At 46.2% G+C, this 27968-nt stretch overlaps 1 protein-coding gene across 5 annotated transcripts; it reads right to left on the bottom strand.

The window, feature by feature from the left end:
- On the bottom strand, window positions 1-27880 carry TCAF2 (TRPM8 channel associated factor 2). 5 transcript variants are annotated; one of them, XM_058723982.1, is made up of 8 exons: window positions 27613-27879; window positions 24481-25136; window positions 10001-10992; window positions 9606-9703; window positions 8364-8577; window positions 7820-8059; window positions 6639-6976; window positions 1-4308 (listed from the first exon to the last, which is right to left on the bottom strand). In XM_058723982.1, the coding sequence occupies exons 2-8, from the start codon at window positions 25101-25103 to the stop codon at window positions 4054-4056; spliced, it is 2760 nt and encodes a 919-aa protein (XP_058579965.1). In that variant the 5' UTR covers window positions 25104-25136; window positions 27613-27879; the 3' UTR covers window positions 1-4053. The 5 variants fall into 5 exon arrangements, 4 of the variants coding, with proteins under 4 accessions (XP_058579965.1, XP_058579963.1, XP_058579964.1 ...); XM_058723980.1 differs by having other exon boundaries at window positions 24481-25117; XM_058723981.1 differs by having other exon boundaries at window positions 24481-25114.
- Between the last annotated feature and the right edge of the window lie 88 nt (window positions 27881-27968).

Raw genomic sequence — 27968 nt, 5'->3', positions numbered from 1 at the left:
TTCCTGGAAGACAGCATTTATTGATGTTGAGACCTACATTGACATCCTTGTGAGCAAATGTACTTGGATACAGAATACCCTGACATTGTAACAGTTACAATTAATTGTGAACTCAGAAACAACCAGCAGAGCCATTTGTAAGAGGGAAGGGCTCCAATTTCCACTACAGAGTGTGTGGGGGAAGAGTCAGGGTTTGTCTTTGTCTCTATGACAACCTCTTTTTTTAAAATTTTATTTATTTTTTTAAATTTACATCCAAATTGGTTAGCATGTAGTGCAACAATGATTTCAGGAGTAGATTCCTTATTGCCCCTCACCCATTTAGCTCTTCCCCCCTCCTACAACCCCTCCAGTAACCCTGTTTGTTCTCCATATTTATGAGTCTCTTCTGTTTTGTCCCCCTCCCTGTTTTTATATTATTTTTGTTTCCCTTCCCTTATGTTAATCTATTTTTTTTCCTAAAGTCCTCATATGAGTGAAGTCATATGATTTTTGTCTTTCTCTGACTAATTTCACTTAGCATAATACCCTCCAGTTCCATCCATATAGTTGCAAATGGCAAGATTTCATTATTTTGATTGCTGAGTAATACTCCATTGTATATATACACCACATCTTTATCCATTCATCCATCGATGGACATTTGGGCTCTTTCCATACTTTGGCTATCGTTGATAGAGCTGCTGTAAACATGGGGGTGCATGTGTCCCTTCGAAACAGCACACCTGTATCCCATGGATAAATACCTACTAGTGCAATTGCTGCGTCGTAGCGTAGTTCTATTTTTAATTTTTTGAGGAACCCCCATACTGTTTTCCAGAGTGGCTGCACCAGCTTGCATTCCCACCAGCAGTCCAAAAGATATCCTCTTTCTCTGCATCCTGGCCAACATCTGTTGTTGCCTGAGTTGTTAATGTTAGCCATTCTGACAGGTGTCAGGTGGTATCTCATTGTGGTTTTGGTTTGTATTTCCCTGATGATGAGTGATGTTGAGCTTTTTTTTTAAATTTTTAAAAATTTTTTATTTTATTTTTTTTTATTGAGCATGTTTTCATGTGTCTGTTAGCCACCTGGATGTCTTCTTTGGAAAAGTATTCATGTCTTTTACCCATTTGTTCACTGGATTATTTGTTTTTTGGGTGTTGAGTTGGTAAGTGCTTTATAGATTTTGGATACTAACCCTTTATCTGATATGTCATTTGCGAATATATTCTCCCATTCCGTTGGTTGGCTTTTAGTTTTGCTGATTGTTTCCTTTGCTTTTTATTTTGATGAGGTCCCAGCAGTTCATTTTTGCTTTTGCTTCCCTTGCCCCCAGAGACGTGTTGAGTAGGAAGTTGCTGTGGCTGAGGTCAATGAGGTTGTTGCCTGTTTTCTCCTCGAGGATTTTGATGGCTTCCTGTCTTACATTGAGGTCTTTCATCCATTTTGAGTTTATTTTTGTGTGTGGTGTAAGAAAGTGACCCAGGTTTATTCTTCTGCATGTCGTTGTCCAGTTTTCCCAGCACCACTTGCTGAAGAGACTGTCTTTGTTCCATTGGATATTCTTTTCTGCTTTGTCAAAGATTAGCCATATGTTTGTGGGTCCATTTTTGGGTTCTCTATTCTGTTCCATTGATCTGAGTGTCTGTTCTTGTGACAGTACCATACTGTCTTGATGATTACAGCTTTGTAGTATAGGTTGAAGTCCAGGATTGTGATGCCTCCTGCTTTGGTTTTCTTTTTTAAGACTGCTTTGGCTATTCAGGGTCTTTTCTGGTTCCATACGAATTTTAGGATTATTTGTTCTAGCTCTGTGAAGAATGCTGGTGTTACTTTGATAGGGATTGCATTGAATATGTAGATTGCTTTGGATAGTATCAACATTTTAACAATATTTGTTCTTTCTATCCAGGAGCATGGAATGTTTTTCCATTTTTTTGTGTCTTCTTCAATTTCTTTCATAAGCTTTCTGTAGTTTTCAGTGTATAGATTTTCCACCTCTTTGGTTAGATTTATTCCTAGGTATTTTATGGTTTTTGGTGCAATTGTAAATGGGATAGATTCCTTGATTTCTCTTTCTGTTGCTTCATTGTTGGTGTTCTATGGCAGCCTCTTAAAGCTGGTATTATCCATCCATGTAGTCTTCCTTAACATCATCGATAAGAATACCAGTTCTGGAGTTGAATTTCCTGGGTTCAACTCCTTTCTCTACCTATATGGAAGCTAACTAGTCACATGCTGAGACAACCAGAAAATCAGGTACCAATACTTTTTGGAGGTTAAATTTGATATTTAGTAAAAATTCAGTAGTTAACATGAAGTAAGTCAGAAGTTTGTTGAACTTCCATTTTCTAGGTAGATTTTTGTTTAAATTATAAATCTTTCATGGAGGAGTTTTTCACTGCCAGGGGTTTCACTCAAGCCCTGACTTTTCCTCTTATTATCTGGGTGACTTCAGAAGTTATTTAATATTCATTAGTATCTGTCTCCTCATTTTTGATATGGGAATAATAATAGTACCTACTTCAAAGGTCTGTTGTGTAAATTCCATGAGATAACTCACATTAAATACCCCACACAGTGCCTGCACGTACTGATCGCTCATTGTGAGCTGGGTGTCATCACTGTTCTTTGAACTCACAAATGTTTATTGAGCACCTTTCATGTGAAAAGCACCTGAGAAAATATAGTAGTGAAATAAAAGGAAATTAACCTAGAATCGGGAGGAGGAGGATGGGATTCAAAAAAGGCATTTCCTAAGTCAGTTCTTCTTTGGAAGAGCTACTCTACTCTGAACGCAGTTCATGGAATGATATTCAAACCACAAAATATGGTTTAAAAGTAAGCTAGAGAAAAATGGCCACACCCCATTAATCCTGGAGATGTAGTTCCATTTAGAACTCCACCTAGCCAAAGAGTTGGGATGGGCTGGAATGCATTATTAGAAAGCTCAGGGTTAATTTGGTCTGCTGCATCCAGTAATCCTGCTCCTGAGTAAAGGCTGTCATGCACAAAGACTTTTCATTCAGTACAGCTGTTGTTATCACCGGACAGCGCCTTGATTCTTTGGTGACCAGAGGAGTCAGTCACCTGTTTTGTGCTAAGAACAAACAGGCTGGTGGACCTGGTAGGGGTTACTGCTGTGACTTTACTTTTGGTTGAAACACAAGTACTAGAAGATGGAACTAACCAAACAGACCAAGTGGCTTTGTAACATTGAGCTTGAATTTATACCATCTTACTTGAATTTATACCACTCTTTGGGTTAGGTCATACCCACGAGTCCTTCTAGAGGTGGGAGAAAGGACGTAAGACAGGCTAGGATCTCAGTAACTGTCATCACCATGTCTGGAAAGAACACCTGTACTCATTACATAGTCTTACACAGAGACTGCATGCCTACCTCAAGTGGCCAACTCTGAGGTGGGATTCAGTCTTCAGGTTGTCCACACAAGACTGGATAGACAGGCCAGGCCACCATGGGACCTGGCAAAAGCTGAAGAATGCCCTTGCGTGTGTATGCATTTTGCAGTGGATGAACATGTTCACCATTGTCAAACAGTGGACTTTTATCCCCAAGTCATGGATGAGAATACAGAAGCACAGAGAGTTGAAGAGATTTCCCACAGAACCAAACAAGTCCAGGGCTCTCTATACCAGCCTCTCTTGCTATTAGAAAACTTCCCAAAGCATAAGAAATTTACAGTCATGTTCAAGGCTGGCAGGGGTGAGGGAGTGTCAGATTGTTATGGTAACCCATAGTCGTTGGAACTGTTGGTCAAAAGTAGAAGCCACGAGACTGCAGGACCTCAAGATGCGCAGATAAAAGGTCCTCTGCTGGAGAAGGAGGGTGGTGAAGCAAGTCGGTTGAACAGGGAAATAGTAACAAGGGCATTTTCCTGAGAAAGTTGGGGTCATTTTATCTTATGACCTTAGCTGCCTTCCTGAAGACAGCTCAGGGATGGATGTGGGGCTCAGGCTCAAGAAGCTAAGCTGGAAACATGGGTGGTGGCCTTGGCGAGTGATCGTTCCTCCCCACCACCACCACCCCACTGCCTTGCTGCACATCCTTTATACCTGAGGATGCACGTACACCCGCATGGGGTTTTCTTGCCACTCAGGCAGACAGGACAGGCTGGCGGCCACTTCCTTCTGGACAGGCCAGCCCCAGGCCTCAAAGAATGGAGCCAGATTCTTCTGCACCTTTTCCGAGAACTTCTTCACCCACAGATTCATCTTGCCAGCCTTGTCTGTGGGGGTGCCAGAGAGTGTCTGGTACTCAGCAAATAACTGGGTGAATGGCTCCCACCCAAAGGCTTCCTGGAGCTGAGAAGAGAAGGAAGGGGCAGAATCAGGTACCAAGTTGTGAAAGCACCGGCAACATGCATGTTCAGAAGTATATTTCAGTTACAGCGATTTCTTCTCCTTGACCATTCATGAGCCTCCCTCCTGTAGTCTTGGCTAAGACTACAGAGGTATAGAATGTGCAGGGATCCTGGGGTGTCCCAGACCACCCTTCTTTTGTGGAGGAGAATTCTGACCCTGGGGTATAAAAGCCAAAACGGATAACATCCTGAAGTCAGACCTCCTTCTGATCTTATTGCCCTGGCCTCTGACAGTCCTGCTCATCACTATTAATTAATGCATCAACAGACACTTATTACACATACAGCATTTATTAAATACCTATAGCGTGCCAGGCATTGCACTAAACAAAAGTGATTAAGAGCTCCTGTCTTCCAGAGGTCACGGGTCAGTGGGAGAGACAGATGTGTAAATACATGTAAAAAAAAAAAAAAGGAGGCTTATCAAGGAGATAATGTCAGGAGAGGAGGGCAATAGAATGAATGTTGACAGGGGACCTGACTTGATGGGTACACAAGATGTTCAAGCACATTTCAGCCACAGGAAGGAAGGAAACCTGGGGACTGGGGGACGAGAAGCTGAAGCAGCAAGATGTGTTCATAGTGGGAAGGAGTTTGGAGTACCGGAGGGTAACTCGAGGGGCACGGGAGCTGGGCGATGAAGCTGGTAAAAATCTGAAGCTGGCAGGGTCTTGTACACCCTGCTAGGTGGCTTTGACTTTGTATGTAGAGGAGATCACTTTAAGAGTTTTAATCATGGAGTATTAAAATTATTTTGGAAGTAAAGTGGATGAGGGACAGTAGGGGGTTGAGGCAAGGAGGCTGTTGTCACAGAGCAGAGACGAGCAGTGAGCACCTGTACCAGGGCAACAGTGGGAGGAAGGGTGGCGAGCAGGTAGAGGAATCAGAAGGTGCCTGCCCATCCTGAGACTGAGTCCCAGACCCCAAGATGATGGGTCTTTCCATAACTTCTGCAAAATGATCTTCAAGGCTCCATGGTGAGTGGGTAGGCGGGTAGGGTGAAATTATGGCTTTAACTTCCACTTCGGTGGCAAGCTACTATTTAAGGTCTGTCTCCATGTAGACCCTCAGACCGGCCGTGTAAGAATACAGAACTGAGGCAGTGCAAAGTCATCTCATTGAGTGGTGCTGTCTTCATTCACTCTTAGAAAATAAGGGGAAGAGGGGCGCCTGGGTAGCTCAGTCGGTGTCCGACGTTAGCTCAGGTCACGATCTCGTGGTTTGTGAGTTCGTGCCTCACATCAGACTCACGGCTGTCAGACTGTCAGGGCAGAGCCCACTTCGGATCCTCTGTCCCCATCTCTCTCCCCCCTCCCCTGCTTGCACTCTCCCCAAAATAAATAAATATTTTTTTTAAAGATAAGAGGAAGGGAAGTGATTGAGAGGCAGTGCCAAAGCTTGAGTTGTGTCATTAACTTCTGATTTTAGGTTCCGGGTCCATCATTTAAATGAGTGATATGGGAGAGGCTGCTGAACTTCTTTAATCTGGTATTTGCCTCTGTGAAAAGCAGGCCATACCACTGCCATATAGGGCTGTGGCAGGCAGCATAAGAGATGTGATCTGGGGAACAGACTTGAGAACTCTGAAACATTAATATTCAGAGCAGGTTGGGGAGGGGACAGGGCTTTGTGCTTATTTCACAGGAAGTCTACCCGCTTCAGGACTTTGGTATCCTTGGGAAGTGGGGTTGGTTGGTTATTCCTTTATTCGTTCTAAAGACATTTCAGGTTCAAGTGGTGTGACTGAAGTCAGAGAGCCTTGATAACAGTTATCTCCTAGAAAGCTCTTGTAATGCAGTTGTCCTGGACTCATACCACTGTTTTTACAAACGGATGGATGAAGGGATGTAACATTCTCTTAATTCACAGAACTAAGGTTAGGAAAAACAAAGAAAAACAGAACGACACCCATTTCTGGAGCACTCATTAGGCAACCATGGTCAGAACCAGTAAGTGGAAGTGCTTGGCTCCAGTCTCAGGAATGCCTCAGAACTTCTGCTCATGACCAGCAGACCAGTAGGCTGTATTTTGTCCGCTTACTTTGTTTTTCATAATACTTTTCATTTCCTCTTACTTAACACCGCAAAGTACAGAAGGCGAGTGGGACAGGTGTCATTATCTCTATCTTAGACATATATAACCTGGGAAGCCCCACCATGTGGTCCGGTCCCCCCCTACCTGTGCCCATTCTGGAGAGGGCAGTGAAGGGGATCCAGGATGCTACATGGTGGAGGGTTCTGGTGGCTCTCAACTCCCTGACCTTCTCCGTACCTGTAGGTATGTTTCCAGAGCTGTCCACACATTCCAGTCGTGCAGTGGGGCTCCCTTTCTTACGTGGGTTTTAATTCTCTTCTCTCGTTCTGAAGGGCTCAGCGCAGGATGGGCCTGAGCCCTGGGGATGCCCAGGACCGTCTCATGCACATAGACTGACCAGAGGTTGCAGGTGGCCTCAGTGGTGTGTGGGGGGAACTCCCACTTTTGTTGCTGCTGGTTGTGACCCAGCTCATGGATGGGTCCCCACAGACCCCTGCTCCTCATGCCTGCCTCATTGATGAGCTCCTGCACTGACTCCAGGTGGCACATGATGGGGTATCCTGAGTGCATCCAGCCTGGGAACGCAGAAGCAAGAGATGAGGGGCAGGGGGTACCCAAACCCATCTCCCTTCATTCCTCTCTGCCAGGTAACTTTCCCTCACCATCCGGGTTGCCTTCCACAACACCGGAATCTCCATGTTGATCGGAAAGTAGATGGCTTCCTTTACCCGGGCAGAAACTGAACGGTCCCTGGCCCCCTGCCCAGCCTCTCACGCCAGAGTTATGCCCTCCACCTCACTGTGGCCCTGAAGGATATGAATACACTTTACACAGCCATTCTTGCTACAATTCAGTGCTTCACTTTGTGTGATTTTCCTATCCTGTGAGTCTGTGACACCATGTCCTGTGTCTGGATTGGAGAACAGTGTCATTTCTTCTGCCACGTAAACCACTGTCGTGCAGATTTATACTCATCAGCAGAGGTCATCTTCTCCTTTTTTAAAGAGAAGAAAACCAAGGTCCAAAGGAAATGTCAATATGTCAGAACCAGATCTCCTCATTTTTCTTTCATGTAAACCACTCAATACTGAACATAAACTGCTCCTTTCCATTGCCAACTCACTTCTGTTTGGAGGAATATTTCTATTTTAACCTCTCCTTGAAATAACAAAGAGATGGCTTGTCACTATCTGTGAACCCCCAGGAGCAATTTTTTTTCTGAGATTGTCCTGCCATCCTGTGAAATCTCACCTTGTAGATGTTCACCTTTTCACACGTGAACATCTCTGCATCCCCATCAAGGTCTTTTTTCCTTTATTGGTTAGATTATACCCTTCACATACTGGACATGAAAAAAGGCAAAACACTGAATAAATGGTGTGCGCTGACTAGGAGGAGCACAGCCCTGGAGTACCCACCGGCTGAGATCTGCACGTCGGCAACAATCCTCTCGGGACGGCAGAGAGGGAAAGGCTGGGCTGCCAGCTGGGCTATCGCCTGCATCATCTCGTCCCAGAGGTGGAGTGCAGGCTTGGGGTCCTCCAGGGTACGGAGGTCTGCCGTTGGCACCGTCAGGATGATATTATCGGTGGCCAGCTCTCCCCAGGGAGCCAGGCTCTCCTGGACACAGTTCTTCCACTCCTGCACCGATGTCTTACCTGGGAACAAATATCATGGGCATGTCTCCCCACTTCTCCAGCTTACCTTGAACTCCAGGAGGAGGTCACTGAAATAATGAACTGGACATGTGGGTCTATGTGCCATGAAGTGAAGGACGGGCCTCTAGACCCTCCCCTTAGTTCTGCCCGGAAGTCTCCACAGCCACAGGGTGTTTCATAGCCCCACCCCACCTCTACTTACATCTTGAACACTTCTTCCCCCTTCTGTGTGCCAGTCCCCGCCCCAGCCCCCCTTAGCAACCGGCCTGCGACTCTGGTAGCATCCCCGGCATTGTCTCCTCACCCAGCTTGTAGTATGGGGCAGGCACGGCCCTCTTGATGGTGACAGGTATGGGGCCCAGTTTGCTGCCCTTCGGCACGATGACATAGAGGAGGCCGCCCCAGAGGCAGGAGAGCGACCGCGTGGTCCTGTCCATGCAGCACTGGTGAGTCACCACAGGGGCTCGGGACAGCTTTCTGGCCTCGGTCAGGTTATCAGTGTGGCAGCCAACCTGTATCTGGGGAGGTGAGTCCATCATGCGTAGCAGGAGCTAGGTCTCTGTGGTGAGTGTGGGGGGCCCTGTGTGTGCTGGCTGGATGGCGGGTACCCGACAAACACCAGCTTCCCCCTTCTGTGAGCTACCCGTGAAACCTATGAGGTTGTCCTTCAGCAGTCATAGGGAACGAACGGTATGTGGGATCATTCTTCTGGGGGTTTAAACAGCCCAACGATGGAGTGTCACCAGACAGACCAGGCACAACAGCCCTGAGGCAGATATGGACCAGGGCCCTGCGGTGTCTCTGTACCAGTGGGACCCGGGCTCTCGTGTCAGGGCCTACACCGTGTGGTGATTCCAACACCAGGATGAGCCAGACGGGGTCCTGGGCCGCCTTTTGTGCACAGAGGGGGCCAGCCGTCCAGAGGTGGTGAGATGTGGCCCGAGGCGGGAGGGCTAGTTCTTACTTCCCCCCGCCCTTGTCCAGGGCCCCCCCACTCCCCTTTCTGGTCACACGGGTTGAGGTTTGTTTTGTCTGGAGTCCTGGGGTTGCTTCTCTTAGGTGGAACGTAAGCGAGCTCCCGAAAGGCGGACACAGAAGAGCCCCTGACTGTGGCAGGAAGTGACCCTCAAGTTGAGGCAGGACAGTGTTAATCCTGCCTGTAGGGCCTGCTTGTGTGAGTGACCAGATGAAGCACAGCCTCAGGGGTCAAGGTAATGACGTAAAACACAGAAAGGCCGTGTGCTGTTGGCGAAGTGGGTGAGGTTCTGAGGATGTGATGGGGCTCCTGGGGCCCCTCACATCCCTGTGGGGACGTAAAATCACCACATGTGGAAGTGCGAGGGCTTAGGTGTGAGTTCTATGCGTGACAGTAGCTCTGGCATCTCAGTTGCTCCTTCAGGCCCCCTGAAATAGATCTGCTTCGTCTATGAAACCTGTGAAATGGGCAGAATGGTCCCTCCTGGCCTCCCGGGAGCGCTGCCGAGACCCGAGGAAAGCCAAGCAGCTCTGGGGTTTGGGGTGTTGGCAGTGCCTACTCTGGTCTTACCTTCAGACCGGCGCAGGCCGCAGCTTCGGAGAGCGAGACTTCTGCACTTTGTCCGTGCGGGAGGTAGAGCCCGGTACTCACCCAGCGGTCCTCGTTGCCTGACAAAAGCCACAGGAAGGGCTGAGTTCTTCGCCCAGCTGACTCTGGGGCACCCTGGAGCCTCCCGGCCCCTCCCAGAGGCACAGCCCCTGCCCTGCAGACCTCAGCTCACCCATGCTTCTGGCATGCATGCCCGCCAAACCCTCATTGGAACCCCGACCCCATCTTCCCTGAAGTACGTGATAGGGAATGATGCTGGCCCACTGGAGCTCGGTACCTGCAATGTCCTGTGACACTGAGGAACCCCCCCACCCCCCCGCCCCAGGGCCTGCTGCTCTGGGCATCTCGCTCTGTACCTGGGTTGCTGCCATCGATCTCCACAGTGATGGGCTGATCTGAGGGGGCCAGAAGGGAGCCGCAGGTCCCCGTCCCAAGCTCGCGCACCAGCTGGGAGCAGTCAGTCCCAGAGCGTGCCAGCTCCGTGGCCAGGCAGAGCACTGCGGCCTCACAGGAATCGCCAGCCACTGGGTGCTCCCGGCTCACGGCTGGGAGGCCTGACAGACGCAGCATCTTCCTCAGGAGCCGGTGCAAGGAGGCGTAAGCCGGGACCCCCTCCGCGGGAATCTGTAGGAAGGCCGCACCATCTGCTCCCAGCTTTGCCAGCCAGCGCTTTTCCAGGTTCCCAGCCCCACGGTTCAGCGTGGCCTGGAACTCGCACAGCGCCGTGCGGATGTGGTAGCTCTGCATCTCGGGGGTGGGGACAGGGAAGCAGCCCGGATCGAGGGTCTGAGCCAGGATGCTGAGGCCAAAGCGGTTGAGGATGACGTTGCCGGGGAAACTGGCCAAAGTGGAGCGGCCCGGGTTCCGGGAGGCCCACCACCAGGCCTGGCCCCCGATCAGCAAGCCCCCACCCTCGGCCACGAACTCCTGTAGCTGCTTGGCCTCCTTGTCACAGTAGGCCTTGCAGCAGTAGACACGCAAGTCGTGCGTCAGATGGGGCTGCAGACCGCACTCCAGGCCGTGCTCCGACAGGAGGGCGCACAGGTTTTTCAGCTCTGTGTTCACCCCACATTTGCCTGTCTGGCCTCTGGCCAGCCAGCGCACAGCATTGAGCCAAAAGGGCCCCATCTTGGGAGCCCAGAGCATGCCCTCGTGGGCGGCGAGGACCACCCGGCCCCGGCCATAGCGGGCGGCTGCCAGGAAGCAGCCGAGCGAGGCGTCTAACCCCAGCGGGAAGGCCAGGGCCCCGTGCACCAGCAGCTGCGAGGGGACTCCCCCCGTCTTGATGTCCAGCTCTGAGATCCCTTCCAGGAGCTGCTGCTGATCCCGCCTGAGATCCTCCCCGCACCTGGAGGGTGACACGGGGACAGAGGGTCAGAAGCACCGAAAACAAGCTTCTAGATAGGGAGTTCTCGGTGTGGGTGCAGAGGGGACAGTTCGTGCCAGCCTCCTGGTTCTGACTGATAACTGCTAGGATTCAACTATGGAATACCATTTACCTTATCGGATCTGAGGCAGATTTTTTCACCTTTGAACGACTAACTGATTGCATATCGCTGTTTAATTGGCAGTGTTGACTCTTACTTCGTGACACAAAAATGGTGCTTATCTTATAACTGACATTGTCGTGGATTTGATGAAATACTGAGGAGTGACATAGTGGCCTTATCTGTACATATTAAAGTCCACCTTCTCCAAATAAACACTGCCAGGAATTCTTCCCATGTTAGTCAACTGGTTGAATATTCTGGCTTGAATTTCATATCTTTTTAAGTAATTAAACATATACATAAGTTAGTAAAAAAATAGTCTATTCCTAGAGAAAGTAGTCCTACTGTATTTCTCAGAGCTAATTTTCTGCCAGAAAAAAAGCTGTAAAAACATCAGATTGCTAGCTCTGAGCTAGAAACACAAGTAAATTGTTTAATACTACAATTAAAGATTCATACACACACACACTGTAAAAATTCTCAAATCTGATGAGAGTATTTGTCACTTTTTATCGAGAAATGGTCTAAACGTAATAAATTAAAAAAAACTTTTGTATTTTAAACCAATTTGTAGATAGATTTGTGAATGTCAAACAACGGGACATTGGTTAAATAAGTTATGGTTAACTGTAGATGGCATACCATATGATAATTAAAATAACTGTAAGATAATATTGGAAAATGCTTCATGGAAAATATTTAAAAATCAGATTCCAAGATACTGTGCCCTAAATGAGCTAAATTTTTGGAACAAACCACCAAAAATGAAAAAGCAAATAGAAAACATGAAACCAGAGGCAGAATCTAAAGTCTGTTTATCACAACATCTTCAGTGACCATCTTGGCTAGTGGGATTATAGGCAATTTTAATTATCTTTACAAAACTTTATTGTCTCATCATAAAAATCAAGTGTTGTTAAAAAATAGTTTATCCATTTAAGTTGCAAAACATTATGGAAAAAAGTACCTCTTGCACAGCTTCTCCTTAATTTCTCTTCAGCATAAAGGAGGAACAAATAAAAAAATGGCATTAATCATACCATGGCTTGCTATTTATCAGTTAAAAACAACAGGTAAACCCATGCGAATTAACATGGGCAGATGTCCAGAACATTTTGCCGAGCAAAACAATTTGCAAAATAGCAGAACTTGGGGATGCAATTTATATAAGACAAAAATAAAACAATGTTAATATATGTCAATACATATGTCAAAAAGTCAGGATAAAACCACAATAAACTTTTGGATCGTGGGATGGAGAGAAAGGGCTGATTTTGAAAGGGATGGTCACAGGGGTTTTTCCTCATTGGTAGTTTTCAAATAGGGAGAATATATGAATGTAATTTCTGTGGCAATTAAAAATTAAATTTAAAGTGCTAAGGTAACTGCTGGAAAAATAGAAATAAAATGTATAATCTGCAAATGTGTTCGGGACTTTAAGGAATAGAGAAAACTTAGTCAAAAAAAAAAGAATGCAGAAAGAAATAAAGCATAAAAGCAGAAAATAAGGCAAGAGGAAGAGATACACTGAAATTATTATTTTATATAAATGGGTTAAATTTCTATATGAAATGACTGAGCCTCTTAGCTCAGGTTAAAAATATCTAGGTATAAGCTGCTTGTAAAAGACATACTCAAAACTGACACAGAAGGACTGAAAATGAGGAAATCTGTGTATCAACAAAGCTGTATCGGAAAAAACCACAACAAAAAGAAGGCAGAAGTGCCGGTATTAATATGAGATGCAACTAAATTGAAAGAGGAAAGAGTTAAAATACACCAAGTGAATATTTTCCATGGGTAAAAGTTACACTTTACCAAAGATACAATTTTCATCAATTTTTAGGGTCCTAAAAACAAAATGCTGAGAGCAAAAACTTGGCACAAAACAAATTAAAATTTGATGAACTCATAATTGCATTTGGGATGGTAATGGATCTGTCAGCATCCAGTGGGTCAATTACATTAAAAAAAAGAAAGGAGAGAGATGATTTGAGCAGAACAAAAAACACGCTTGATCAGAGAACACTGGTGCAATATCTCCCAGACGCTGAGGACGATGGGGAGAGAGCCTAGGATGCTGCATTCCACCAATTTGAGGCAAGAATATAAGGAAGAAAGTAGACTTTCTTAAACATGATGCATTAAATAACATACCAGTTTTCAGCACACAAGCACATGCACAGATGAGCAAATTAGATTATCTGCATCAAGCTTTTAAGAGCAGTAGCAACCTCAGTCCAGAGGCGTCCTCTGGGGATAGGGCCTGGCAGTGTGGGATAAAAGACAATCTACTATTCTGTATATATTTCTCTGTGGTCTGTATGTTCTTGACAATAAGCTTGAATTCCTTTTCAAAGAGTTTTGTAAAAAGATGGGATGTTTCTCGAAAGACAAAGGAAAGATGGAAGGAAGAGCAAACATAGTAGATGGGATACCAAGTAATTCTCAGCAGAATGCTTGACAGTGTTATGAGGGCAATATTAATGATCTCAAATATCGATTTACCAATATTCAAATCTTGCATACTATCAATGGTATTGAAGTCTGGAAAATAATGAACGTAGCTATTGCTTAACGAGGCTTAATATATACTAGGTATCCACACACATGGATTCTCTCCTTTAATCATGATAAAACTGAAATACATTACTCTCGCTTCACAAATGAGGCTTAAAAAGTTAAGCAGTTTGCTCCATGGTTCTTAGCTAATAACTGGCAGGGACAGGAAGCAAATCCAGGGTGGTTTGCCTCTAGCCAATGTTGTCCACACAGTGAAAACTCTCCTTCAATTGCTTGAGTCTTTGGATTAAGCCCACAAGTGGGTATATGGCAATCAATGCATATAGTTTGTGCAAAGGAGACTTTAAAAAGATGTGAAGGTGCAACTAATACTGCGTTTATGAAAAATGAAATATGTGTGTCCCTTCGGAGCTGACAGTGAAGGGAAGCGAGAGGTGATAGTGTTCAGGTAATACACTAGGTCACACCTAAGCAGACAAGTGATAGGTGCAGTGGCTTTTTTTTTTTTTTTTTTTTATGTAGACTTCACACCCAGTGTGGAGCCCAACGCAGGGCTTGAACTTACCCTGAGATCGAGACCTAAGTTGAGGTCAACAGTCAGATGCTCGCTCAACTGAGCCACCCAGGCATCCCATGTAATGGTTTTCTGAATGCAGCTTAAAGAACCTCACAATAATGACAACTATGAAGAGAGGGCTTAGTGGGAAGTGAGCCACTGTCCCCTTAACCATACATTGGCCTTCCCTATCCTATTCCTTATGATGCCTAATTGACTTTTTTCCTGAGGTGTTTGGTTCTGAATTTGTTTTCTTTGCTCTGACATCCTCCTTTTCACTTCATTCTGTTACTTGTTTAACATATATTTTTGGAAAGTTCTAAATAGAACTTCAATAGCCTGAAACATTCTCAGGGAATCTGCTTCTGTTCACTGGGTCGCATTTGTCTCCCACGCCTGATTGATACTGTCGTCTTTCCATACTAAATTTCTGTCTTTTCTGTATTTCCCTTTCCAATGTATTATGGTGTTTTTATAGAGTTATCGTACAGATTTGTTCCCCCAATTAGCTGCTGCAGATCTCTTGCATGTTCTGAAATAGTTTGGTTCAGTTCTCCTTCATATGCTCCGGGACCCGTTTGCCTATACACACCCCCCACATCTACCCACCTTCCTGGATTCTACGGAGGTTGGGATATTGCTGCTTTCCACTTTCTTGTTGTCTGAGGTGTGTAGCATGAATCAAACGGCAAAGTAATCACCTGGGGCTACTGCCGTCCTTGCTGGGGGCTAGTCCCTGCACTTTGGGGGACTTAAGGCTATGCCTACCCCACCCAAGCAGGTGTGTAACACACCTGAGGGGTTCCACCCACCACTGTGCATGGAAGGTGGCAGCTCCGGCTTCCCTTTCTGTCTCCACCAAGTCCTGCAGTGGCTCTGGTGCTTTTATATACTCCCCAGTGTGTTCGTTCTAGAATATGAGAAGGCATTAATGATAATTCTTGGATTTGTGGTGGTAGCTTTCTTCTTGCGTCTGGGTTGGGGGTGGGGTCAGGAGATGGAAATACCGTGCCGCACATCAGTCACCTGCCAGCCTTGAAGCCTCCCGTTCAGCTGTCTACTTGGCATTGCTCATTCATTTGGTCAGATTTGGTGGAGAGGGCAGTTCTGGGATCTAGCCCCATTGCATAGTCTTTAGCTGGAAACTCTTTGGACCGTGGTGAGGATCAAATGAGAGAACACAACACCTTCAGAAGATGCATAAGCTGCTGGCATGTGTTTACTTTCACGTGAGCAATTCCTAATATATTCTAGACCTTCTAGGTTACACCACGTATAAATGTCACGAGCTATTGTTCTGGGAGTTGTTTTCCCTAGCAAGTGCCTTTGGATCTGACTTTGTTCTTTGTTTTTGTTTTTTTTGTTTTTGAGAGAAAGCGAGTGTGGGAGGGGCAGAGAGGGGGACAGAGAATCCAAAGTGGGCTCTCTGCTGACAGCAGAGAGCCAATGCAGGGCTCCAACTCATAAACCATGAGATCATGACCTGAGCTGAGATCAAGAGTCAGACCCCTAACAGACTGAGCCACCCAGGCACCCCCTGACTTTGCATATTAAAGTAACTTCAGTGTCTCTCTCAGTTATATAAGCATGGGTGTACAGTCAGCGCTTGCCCTTGGGGACAAGACATTGAGAGTATCTTCTGTTTTGGTTTTTGGAGAATGCCCCTCCCCTTGGCAGAGCATTTCCCTTAAGACGCTCCAGGGCCTCCAGCAGGACTTTGAAGTCAGCGAACCTGCTGGGTCAGTCCAGGCGCCTTTGACCAAGATTTGCCAGCAGGAAAGTTCCCTAAAAACCTCTAAGGGGATGCCAGGTAAAGGAGGCAGGAATCTGAGCTGAGGGCCTGGGCTCAACATTATCAGGTCTTCTTAGACTTTAGACGTGACCCTCTCAGCCAGCTTCAACCCAGTTTTTGGCTGAGCTACCCTGGCAGAACATTCCTTAACATGAACTTATCTGTGGGGTTAACACTAGCATACTAGCCACCCTTTCTCCTTCATGGTTTTGGGTGTGTATTCACCTACGTATCCATTAATTTATATGGTATACAAACATTTGTCGCTCTATACTGTGTTTCACACGGCAGGCGCTGTGAAGAAAGCAGCAGACATGACAAGCAAGAGCAAGGCATTGGTGCAGCTTAACGTTCTGGCTGGCTGGACAGGCGCCAGCCAGTGCACAGGTCGGGGGTGTGCAGGTTGTGATCACTGATGTCGAGGCCATAAATGCAGAAGAGTGACACGGGGAGGTTAGTCTTAGATTCAATAGGGTCATCGGGGAAGACTCCTCTGAGAAGGGGGTTTGAGCTTGAAACTGAATAAGAAGAATAAATTGTCTGGTCCAGAGCTTCCCAGAGTAGGAAGAGAAATTTGAAAACCAGGTCTTAAAATGAACTTTGCCATTGAACTACTAGTGTTATTTTTTTTGAATAACTGGATTTGCAAATGTCTTTTAAAAACTTCTTTAAAGTTTATTTATTTTGAGAGAGAGAGGGAGGAAGAGAGAGAGAATCTCAAGCAGGCTCTGCACTGTCATGTGAGCACACAGCCGGACGCGGGGCTTAATTTCATGAGCTGTGAGATCATTACCTGAGCTAAAACCAAGAGTCAGATGCTTAACTGACTGAGCCACCCAGGCACCACCACAAATGTCTTGAAACTTTATAAGACGAGAAACCTAATGTTACACCTTGAGGTCTTTGAATTTGGGGGGATTATTTTAGAAATTTAAAGATGTGTGTGGCTGATGTACAAGCTCTACCCCCCCTCGAAATACTCAAGTTAGAAAATGTCTACATACTCAACAAAAGGACACAGTTAAACCAACTGTGGCATGTATATTGTGACTAAAAATTCTCATTAAGAACATTACTTTTAAAAATAGAAAAATGTTCTTAAGCAAATACAAAATAGCAGTACATAACAACAACTAGCAAAAATGATGCATGATGACAGAAGATGTGTAAAGGTCAAAATTTTGTTGGGGACACAATGAGAAGCTAAAAATATTCAGATATTTCACTGTCATGTTGTTATTTCAGTAAAAGTTTTACAAATAAGGAAATCTGATAACATGGAAAACTTATTTTCATACATTACCTGAACATTCCCAACACTTCTGTTGGTCAATCAAGTATGGACTTCAGTTAAACACTACTGTAGGCCCAGAGCCCAAAATAGTGTCTACAGTTTCACAGGCTCTCAGCACATTTTAGCTGAGTGAAAGAATGGATTGACAGGTTCTAGAAAGAGGGAAGGAAAACTGATATGGTAATGAAATTTGCATCTTTACCCATTTTGTTGCTGCATTAATAGAACAATATAAGACATAAGGTCAAAGAAAGAATCTTAGTATAATTTGAGGAAAATTTCCTATTGTGTAAGGGTTTATACAAAGGCAGAGGAGTGATATAAAATTTTTTTCAGGTTATAATTATAGACAACTTGGAGATAACAAATGTTTAAAGAAGAAAATAATAATCACCTATCAGCTTATCTCTAGAGATATACTATTAATACTTTTATTTTCTATCTGTACACATCTTAACTAATTTGGCATCATTTAATGTAGTTTTATATATTAATTTTGTCTATTGTATCATCAGTATTTTCTTACTCCTTTAAGTAATAAGTCTTTAAGGAGTTAAAGAGTAAGATATACCATAATTACTATTTTTTTAAAGATTTTTATTTTATCTTATTAAAATTTTTTTTTTTTAACATTTATTTATTTTTGAGAGACAGAGACAGAGCATGAGAGGGGGAAGGGCAGAGAGCGAGAGGGAGACACAGAATCTGAAGCAGGCTCCAGGCTCTGAGCCGTCAGCCCAGAGCCCGACTCGGGGCTCGAACTCATGAACTGTGAGATCATGACCTGAGCCGAAGTTGGATGCTTAACCGACTGAACCACCCCAGTGCCCCTATACCATAGTTATTTGAGCAATATTCCATCTGTTAGACACTTATAGTTTTCCCCGTGTTTTACTTACTAGTGAAACACCATTAAAATTTTTGCTACTAAACTTTGCCCCATAGACACATTTCTCTTTTCCAATCCTTCCATCTTCCCTTCCCCCATAGGTGCTGATTCGGAGAGTCCCTCCTAGTAAACTTTCTGCTTACTCTCTCGGTCTTTGAGTTGGGTTCCTGGGGAACCCAATTCTGGGATAGTTGGTAATGTTTAGCAAAAATTACATGTGCATTTATCCTTTGACTCAGCAATCCCATTTCCAGCGATATGCAAAATTACAAAGACATATGCACACAGGCATTTACTGCAATATAGATGAAATAGTAAGAATACTGGAAAAAATTTTTAAATACTACAAACTCAAATCTGTCAGTAAAAAACTATCTGAATAAACTATACTACATCCATACATTTCAGTGTAATAAAATATATAGTGCATATCTATAGGTTATTATGGAGCCATATCCAGAAAACAATATTAAGTGAAAAAGTAAGGTGGAGAAAAATATGTATCATATACAGTTGCTTTTTTCAAGAAAAAGGACACCAGTGTGTGTGTGTGTGTGTGTGTGTGTGTGTGTGTGTTCATACATATACTAACAATGGAGTAAAATGATTTTTTTTTTAAAAAAGCGAGAAAAAAAATTATATAAAGGAACAGGGATAGAATATTGGCTTCTTAAGATTTTACTTTAGATCCACATAGCTATGCTAAATTATTATAAAATAAAATTAATTCACAAAAGCGCTTCCAAACAGCAAAAGTAAAATATCCAAATGAATCTACATGTGTATCCATTTATTTATTTATTTATTTTTAATTTTTTTTTTAACTTTTATTTATTTATTTATTTTTGAGACAGAGAGAGACAGAGCATGAACGGGGGAGGGGCAGAGAGAGAGAGGGAGACACAGATCCAAAGCAGGCTCCAGGCTCTGAGCCATCAGCCCAGAGCCCGACGCGGGGCTCGAACTCATGGACCGCGAGATCGTGACCTGAGCTGAAGTCGGACGCTTAACCGACTGAGCCACCCAGGCGCCCCTACATGTGTATCCATTTAGTGGTGTAACCACAAAGAGAAGAACTAGTCTAAGTGACTTTAAAAGATGGTAATTTGACTTTATATACCTCATAAAATATATCATAAGGATGAAAGGAACTGAAAATAATCTTTAACTGTGCTGGTAGTACTGTTATTTGGCAACTGTTATGTGTGTCTTGTGGGATAAAACAAATGAGTTATTAGGGTGCTTTCTTTCAGAACTAGGATTATTTAGCATGGGACAAAAAGGAGGCAGATGTAATAAGATCACTGAAAGGAAATAAAACCCTATAGCTCTGAAGTTGAATTTGAAGCATGAGAATGAGCTCTTGATGTATTTATCATTTCAAAATCCTTATTTCTTAGCTCTGCCCACTCAAAAGGCCTGGAAACAATGATCAACCCAAGAGCAGTGAGCACACCACTGTGTCTCTGGCTCCTAAACACCATTTCCCACTCAAAGGAATAAGGGCTCCTTGTAGAAATGGCTGACGTTGGGTCTGGGGCAGGAAATGTGTAACATGAGGCTGAAACAAGGAAGTCCATTAAGGCTGGGTCAAAAAGTTTTAGTTTGACTTGAATAGGTTCATGATGGAACATGTTTATTAAGTGAGTGTTCCAATTCATGAGTTCATAAGGACAATTTAAGAAAAAATAAGACACAGTGGAGACCTTTGGAAGATTCTAGGGAGTCCAACTCAGTGCTTTGGAAAATCCAGCATTTATCCTGCCTTCCCTAAGCAGACTATGCCAGGGTATGCAAATAGTAGATGAAGGGAATTATGTTTTTATAGAAGTATTCTAAATACTGGATAAAAGGAATGCTAGAATTTTAAATTTTTTTTTCAACGTTTTTTATTTATTTTTGGGACAGAGAGAGACAGAGCATGAACGGGGGAGGGGCAGAGAGAGGGAGACACAGAATCGGAAACAGGCTCCAGGCTCCGAGCCATCAGCCCAGAGCCTGACGCGGGGCTCGAACTCACGGTCCGCGAGATCGTGACCTGGCTGAAGTCGGACGCTTAACCGACTGCGCCACCCAGGCGCCCCGGAATGCTAGAATTTTAAATATACCATCTTAAGTTTATTTTTATTTATTTTGAGAGAGAGAGACACAGCAGGTGAGAGAGGGGCAGAGAGAGATAAATAAAATAAATAAAAGAGAATTTCAGTCAGGCTCAGCTGTATCAGTGCAGAGCCCGAAGTGGGGCTTGAACTCACGAATGGTGAGATCATGACCTGAGCCAAAATCAAGAGTCAGACACTTAACTGGCTGAGCCGCCCAGGCACCCCTAAATCTACCATTTTATAGCCACTGATGAATTAATGGATCTAGGACTAGGCAATGATTATTAATGACTTTTAATATCACAGTGAGAGAAACAGACATTATGTTCCATTCTGTGGACATACACACATTACCACGTTTAAAGTGGTCAGGCCAAAAATTCAAACATGAGGCTCATCAAGCTTCTAAATTGGGGGGTGGGAAACTTTTCCAGCAGGGTAGATAATAGACATTAGGCTTGTGGGCCACATGGTCTCTGTTGATCCTACTCAACTCTGCCATTGTAGCTCGAAAGCAGCCACAGACCACATGTACACAGAGGGGCATACTGTGTTGCACTGAAGCTTTATTTACAGAAACAGGGCATGGTTTGCTAATCCCTGCCATAGAATCTACATCTAACTTCCAGTGTACAGGAAATACAGGGAACAAAGGAATATATTACATGACACCGTAAGAATGCAATCTAAAAATTCAGACTGAAGTGAACTGTTCAGGCAGGACAAAGTGCCTAGTTTCTTCAACAACAACAACAACAACAACAACAACAACAACAACAACAAAACAGAACAAAAAAAAAGCAAGAGATAAAAAGAATTGGGAAGGAAACTCATATCTTACAGGAGACGTAAAAGTCGTATCAGTCAAAATATTTGGGTTTTAATAAATACCAGTTCCAATAAACTTTGAAAAAAAAAGATAATCATGGAAATAAATGATGCCATTAAGGAATGACAGTGGTGCCTTGTGGTTGTTTTTGAAAGAGTTTATATGTTTAGACATACATATTGAAACATGATGGGAGCACCTGGGTGGCTCAGTTGGTTGAGTGGCTGGCTTTGGCTCGGATCATTATCTCATGGTTTGTGAGTTCAAGCCTCACATCAGGCTCACTGCTGCCAGAGCGGAGCCTGCTTCGGGTCCTCTGTTCCCCTCTCTATTCCCCTCCCCGGCCTGTGCTCTGTCTCTTAAAAAAAAAAAAAAAAAGAAAAAGAAATATGATATGTCTGCAATTTACTTCCAAGTAATGGTAGGGCTGTGGGTAAAACTGACTATGAGTTGGCTCTTCTGAAGGTCAGGTCATGGCTGCATGGGGCTCATGGGACTGGTCTTTTGCATGTGTGAAGTTTTCCATAATTAAAAGTTGAAACAAACACAAAACATAACTCAGGTTCAGCAACAGAGATGAAAAAAATGTACGTGTAGATGAAGAAAAATCGCTTTAGTTTGCCGGACAAGAGCCTCTGGAACAATTAAGTAGAATCGGGCTCATGGGATTTCCTGTTTGTCCCATAGAATTAGAATCAAAGACAAGCTGGAGTGGGTCAGATCCACTCTGAGGTTTCTGAGTGACCCGTCCCCTCCCATCCCCTCCCGCCCCTCTCGGAGGGAAGGAGGTCCCAGGGCACCAGGGCTTGGGGCTGACGGCCCAGGGTGCTGCTAGCTGCTCACCCAACAAGCGTATGCTCTTCCTGGCATCAGCAACTTGATTTCTTCAGAGTTGCTAGTGCGCCTTTAAAAATACTCAGCAGGGGCGCCTGGGTGGCTCAGTCGGTTAAGCGGCCGACTTCGGCTCAGGTCATGATTTCGCGGTCCGTGAGTTCGAGCTCCGAGTCGGACTCTGTGCTGACAGCTCAGAGCCTGAAGCCTGTTTCAGATTCTGTGTCTCCCACTCTCTGACCCTCCCCCGTTCATGCTCTGTCTCTCTCTGTCTCAAAAATAAATAAACCTTAAAAAGAAAAATTTTTAAAACACTCAGCCCCTCAGAGCCTCTGGCAGCAGAGCTGGCCAGGTGAACAACAAGTCTAATGGTCGGGGCTTCCAAAAATATTTTATTTTCTGAACTAAAAGGGATCTACTCATCAGGTGTGGATATCCTAGCTTATCCTAGGTATACTTACAGTGCCTGAAGTAGTAGGGGCAGCCTTGTGACCATAAAGAATAAGGTGATATGCCATGACGGGAGGGGTGGAGGTGACGGTGCAGAGACAGAGAGAGAATGAATGAACCTGGCACATCACGGAGTGTCTGCCACAGGCTTATCTACCTGAACTTTGTGCTACACAAGAAAACTTAATCCTGCATGGTTAATCCACTGCGGTAAGGCTTCTGTGACATGTCACCGAACACAGTCACTGGTTTCACCGTTACCCCAACCCCCAAGTATCCAAAATTAAACTTCCTGGTCTCCTCTGAACTCCCTTCTCAGTCTTCCTCCACTTCATAAATAGCAACTTTGGTCTTTAAGGCATTCAGATCCAAACTCCTGTCGCTTTTTCCCTTCTCGCTCCATTTTCATCCATCAGCCATGCCTGTTGGGTCTCCAGTCTCACCTCCAGCTCCACTGCCGTCACCCTGGTGTGAGCCACGGTACCTCTTAGGTAGCCTGTTTCAGGAGCCTCCTGACTGGTGTCCTGCTTCAGTCCTGCCTCCTACAGCCTATTCTCCATCAATCAGAAGGCCCCTTTTGAAATGCAGGTACTTCCTGTCAGTCCTCTGACCCAAATCCTCTCACTTCCAGTAAGACCCAGAGCGCTGCCAAGGACTACCTCACGTCCTTTTACACCAGCCCTCATTCACCCAGCTCCGGTCACACCAGCTTCCTCAGTGTTCCTGCAACAAATCAGGCGGGCTTCTGCTTCGGGCTTTCACCTTTGCTCCCCTCTCCGCCTGAGTTCTCTTTTCTTTTTAAAAGTGTATTTATTTTGAGAGAGAGAGAGAGAGAAAGGGAGCGCATGCAGGTTGGGGAGGGGCAGAGAGAGAAGGAGAGAGGGAATCCCAAGCAGGCTCCACGCTATCAGCACAGCCCGATGTGGGCCTTGATCCCACGAACCATGAGATCTTAACCTGAGCCAAAATCAAGAGTAGGACGCTCAACTGACTGAGCCACCCAGGCGCCCCCTCAGTTCTCTTTTCACGGATGTCCATATGGCTCATTCCTGAAATTCTTTCAGATCTCTTAGCTGTCACCTGACCAGACCAGAGAAGCCTTCCAAGGTGGCCGTTTTCTTGTTTGCACTCCTACCCACTCCCCACGCTCCTCTGTCATGCTCTCCATTTTAGGGAATTGTGTTTCCCTGGCTTCCTTGCCCTTGGGCTTCTGGTGGGTACACCCACGGGAGGCAGAGGCAGAAAGAAGACTGAAGGAAGGCAGGCAACAAGAAGGAGACGAGGTCTGTGTCTCTCTCTTCAGGCTGTGTCTCTGGCACTCACGGTGTCTACTCTGAGATGCCAGGTCCCACAGACACCCCTCCATCTGGGGTCCCAGCTCCTGCTACACAGGCTCCTACCAGATGACTCAGAACCTGGGCTCCAGTGACAAGGCCACCTCCCTCTGTTGGTCATGCTGTCACTAAGCCCTCCATTACTGTGCTGTCTCTTGTGTGGCTTTCCAGTTCCTCCCTCACCTGCATAGTCAAGTTCTTATATTAAGTCCTTCTGTTTCAAACACCAACTAGTCCTGACGGGGCCTGACCGATAAGCCTTCCCTGATGACCCTCAGTGCCCTCCACTCCCCTCCCTGTCACTGTCCACTTATCCTGCATTACTTTCCCTGTAGCTCTTATCAACATGTGCTAGAGTTTATATTTATTTGTTTTCTTAATTGCCTAACTCTTCACCAGCATATAAATGAGCAGGTAGTAGGACCTGGTGTGCTGTGTGGGGCTGGCAGTGGGCTGAGCTCACACAAATAAACCAGTGTTCTTTGATCTGTTTAGGAGATCTTGATAAGCACTCTCCCCATCCTGGACACTAGACATGGGAGACGGAGAGATGAATAAAGCAAACACTTCTATCTGGACATAGGACAGGGTGACGGTGAGAACCCAGCCTCCCTCCCTGTGTTTGCCTTGTGGTGCTTCCAAAACAGAGTGGAGAATCACGTGTGTGAAAATGGAAGCTCATCCAAGAGGGAGATCAAATGTATTGTTACCATGTGTCCGACTCCCCGTAGGGAAACACCACTCACCTGACATGGAGTGGGATCTTGGGTACCTTCTTAGAGACCTTGAACCGTCCTCTGTCCCCATAGATGTCGGTGAAGTACACTCCAGCCACACTTGTCACCTGGTTCCCGGGGAACCTGGACAGCACATTGTCACGACCATGCTGACTGGCCCAATACCAGGCTTGGCCCCCGATGAGCAAGCCACCTCCACGTTTCACAAACTGGATCAGCTCTGCAGTCATCTTATCATGGTAGGCACTGATGCAGTAAACCCCCAAGGGGGCCCCCAGTTCCGGCTGAATCTGTGCCTGAACCCCACAGCCCTGCAGGATACTTACTAGTGATCCCAGGGATGGGTGCACTCCAGTGGGAGCCCCAGGTGAGGGACAGAGCCAACCCACTGCATTAAGAAGAAATGGAACCAAGCCAGCATCCAGCAGGTAGCCTTCATGGGACACCACCACCAGGCGGCCTCGGCCGTAGAAGGAGGCAGCAATGAGGACCTGGCCCTTGTCATTCACCATCACCGGGAAGGCGGCCTCTCCAATAAGAAGAAGTTCACTAGGGATGGGGTCTTTGGGGACATTCCAGCTTGTCACTCCATCCATGAGGGCCTCGAAAGCACTGGCAGGAGTTGTCGCCATGGTTCAACCAGCTGCTGCAGAGGAGATGAAAGGCTGCGCTTGGTCAGAACTGATGAAGCATCAAGTGAAAACACAACTAAACGCATTCAAACTAAACCATTCACTGGGTTCCCCACTGTGTGCCAACCACTAGGGGGCCCAGCAAGGCACACGGGGACAAGGCCTTCATTTTCATGAATCTGATATTTCAGCAGGGGAAGGACAATAAATAAATCGGTAGACAAACATAAACACAGCAATTCCTAACCATTAGGATGAAAATAAGAAAGTGATGTGATATCAAGAGTAACTGGAGAGTCCGTTGAGATTGTGTGACAGGAAAGGCCTAGATGAGGAAGTGACTTTCAAGGTGTAACCCGACGTTTCAGCTGAGACGTGGCATGTGTAGGAGCCCAAAGTAGCCCTGGGCAGGGCAGAACACGACCTGAGTGGCTGAGGGGGGGCGGGGCTGGGTCCTGCACAGCCTGGTACAAGGTGACAGCCATGTGCGTGAGCTGACTTAGTATTGTGCTGCATCTCTATGGACAAAACGGTCAAGTGACCTTTCAGAAAACTGCATTTTGGGGGACAGTTTTGACTAAATGAATTGAAATGTCTCCCAACTTATCATGGCTGCCCTAACTAGGAGTTCCCTACCTCTGTGTGGGTAGCTTTCTTTTTCCAGGGGTCTTTTAAAATTCATTGTGCCTGGAGAGCCTGGGTGGCTCAGTCTGTGAAGCATCAGACTTAGGCTCAGGTCATGATCTCGCGGTTCAAGGGTTCAAGCCCTCTTTTGGGCTCTGTGCTGACAACTTGGAGCCTGGAGCCTGCTTCAGTTTCTGTGTCTCCCTTTCTCTCGCCCCTCCCCTGCCTATGCATTCTCTCTCTCTCAAATATAAATAACATTCTTAAAAAGTCAGTGTGCCTAAAATTCAGCTATTTTTTCCCTTAAAGCAGCTTCTCTTGGATAAATTACTTAAGCCTCAGTTTCCCCACTTATAAAAAGAATAATACATCCCTTGGAGGATCGTTTTTGGAGATTAAGAGAATGCATATGAAAACACCTTGTTCTGGGTACACAGTGAGTGCTGAGAAAACATGAGGGTCTGTCCCTATGCTGACCTTTCTAACTTCCCCAAATGACAAGGGCCATGTTCTGGGTGCCTGTCTGCTCCCCTCGGCCTACCCCTGACTTCAGCAACTGCCATGGAGGAACTTCCTGGGCACTCGAACGCCTCCTCACTTCCGCAGGTACACAGGGGCAGCCCTGCAGTGGCCCTGAGCGGGGAAGTGGAGGGCATGTGGACTACGTGCCACAGTGGCTGTCCTACATGTGTCCAGGAGTCCCTCAGCAAGCACCTGAGGGGCTCAGCTCCAGCTGCCCCAGTGGTGAGCAGCTCAGCCCTTCGCTGCCTTTCCCTCCTTCCTGGTCTCCCCCTCCCCACTTCCTCACCTGCATTCGGGGCTCACTTCCCAAATAGGCTACCGGGCTCCAGTCCTTGTAGCAGGCCTCGCTTTGGGGAAGAATTGAAACTAAGACACCAAAGTTTTCCTCTACCTTTGCCTCCTTCCTTCCTCTCTCCTGTTTCCATAGACAGTCGGCTACCTCACTTTGTTCTTCTTGCACCGGGTCTCTCCAACATGAGTGAGTGCCTTCCGCTTGTATTCACATCCAGACTAAACCCATCTGGCTTTAGTCCCAGGATGGATTCTCATCTACCGTCTTCTCAAGCCATCCTACCCACTTCACTTCGTAATAAAAACCCTCTGATTTCATCCACTCTCCATAAGGTAGAAGCTGAGTGCCTTGCCCTGGATTCTAAGACCTCCATGGTCTGGGCTGTTCCAGACTTTTTTTCCCTGCTACATACATTCTCTGCAAACCTCTAGCAGGCTTAGCATCCCTGAACATGTCCTGTATTTCCTATAGAAGTCCAGCTCCTGATCACCCTGTAACTTCCCGGCCCATCTAACCACCTCTTTCTCAGTAATGCTCCCAGGAAAGTGAATTCACAAAAGAGAACCGGTACCCACGTCGAGCATCGTGGGCCATGACGGCGAGTGATCTCAGCTTTCTGGTTTAGGACTAGGGAAAAAGCAGCGAAAGAAGTCAGGCAGCCTGAGATCAAGATCATGTTAACTACCTTGGAAAGGGAAGTCTTTCAGTACCCTGGGCCTAACAGGAAAAACAGACAAAAAACCCAAGAGATGAGTAATAGTTCCTCCGAACCCTGACCTCAACTCTCAAGAAGTAGGTGCGCGCGTGTGCGCAGACATGCGCACGTACATGCATACATCTTGGTAAGATTTTTGATTCACAGGTTCAAAGAGGCGAGAGAAAAGTGTTTTCAGAAAAATAGCAAACAGCACCAGACTGGGTACACGAAAGGAAACCCGGGACCCAGGCAGAGAGAAACACCCTGAATGAAGGAACATTCCTGGGCATGCTTCCGGCACCAAGCGGCGCCCCAGCGAGCCCAGGTTCTCGGCCCCCGCCCCACCCGCAACGCTCTCGGATTGTTAAACTCACGATCGGTAGCCGGGTCCGTGGCGCTAGCTCCGAGCACGGGGAACTTCTGCGGTGGCACAGCAAGCGGTCTGGGGTGGGGCCTGATGGAGGAGGCAGGCGGGGTGGGGCGCGGTTGGGGCGGTCCGGGGCGCGGTTGGGGCGGTCCGCGGCGCGGTGGGCGGTCTCGGGGCCGCATGGAGAGGGCTCGGAGTGGGACCCAGAGGCGGCGAGGATGCGGCGAGGTGCTGGGGGTACGGCCCGGGGGCAGGGCGCGGCGGTCGGTCTGGGCGCCTTGTGGAGGGGGCGCGGCTGGCGACCCAGGGGGGCGGGCGTGCGGGGCGGGGCTGGGGTGGTTCAGGGACGGGGCTCAGTGGGCG

Source organism: Neofelis nebulosa, chromosome 4 (assembly GCF_028018385.1).
Source record: "Neofelis nebulosa isolate mNeoNeb1 chromosome 4, mNeoNeb1.pri, whole genome shotgun sequence".
Taxonomy (NCBI): domain Eukaryota; kingdom Metazoa; phylum Chordata; class Mammalia; order Carnivora; family Felidae; genus Neofelis; species Neofelis nebulosa.
The sequence above is the reverse complement of the archived record's forward strand: the minus strand, read 5'-3'. Positions and strand labels throughout refer to the sequence as shown.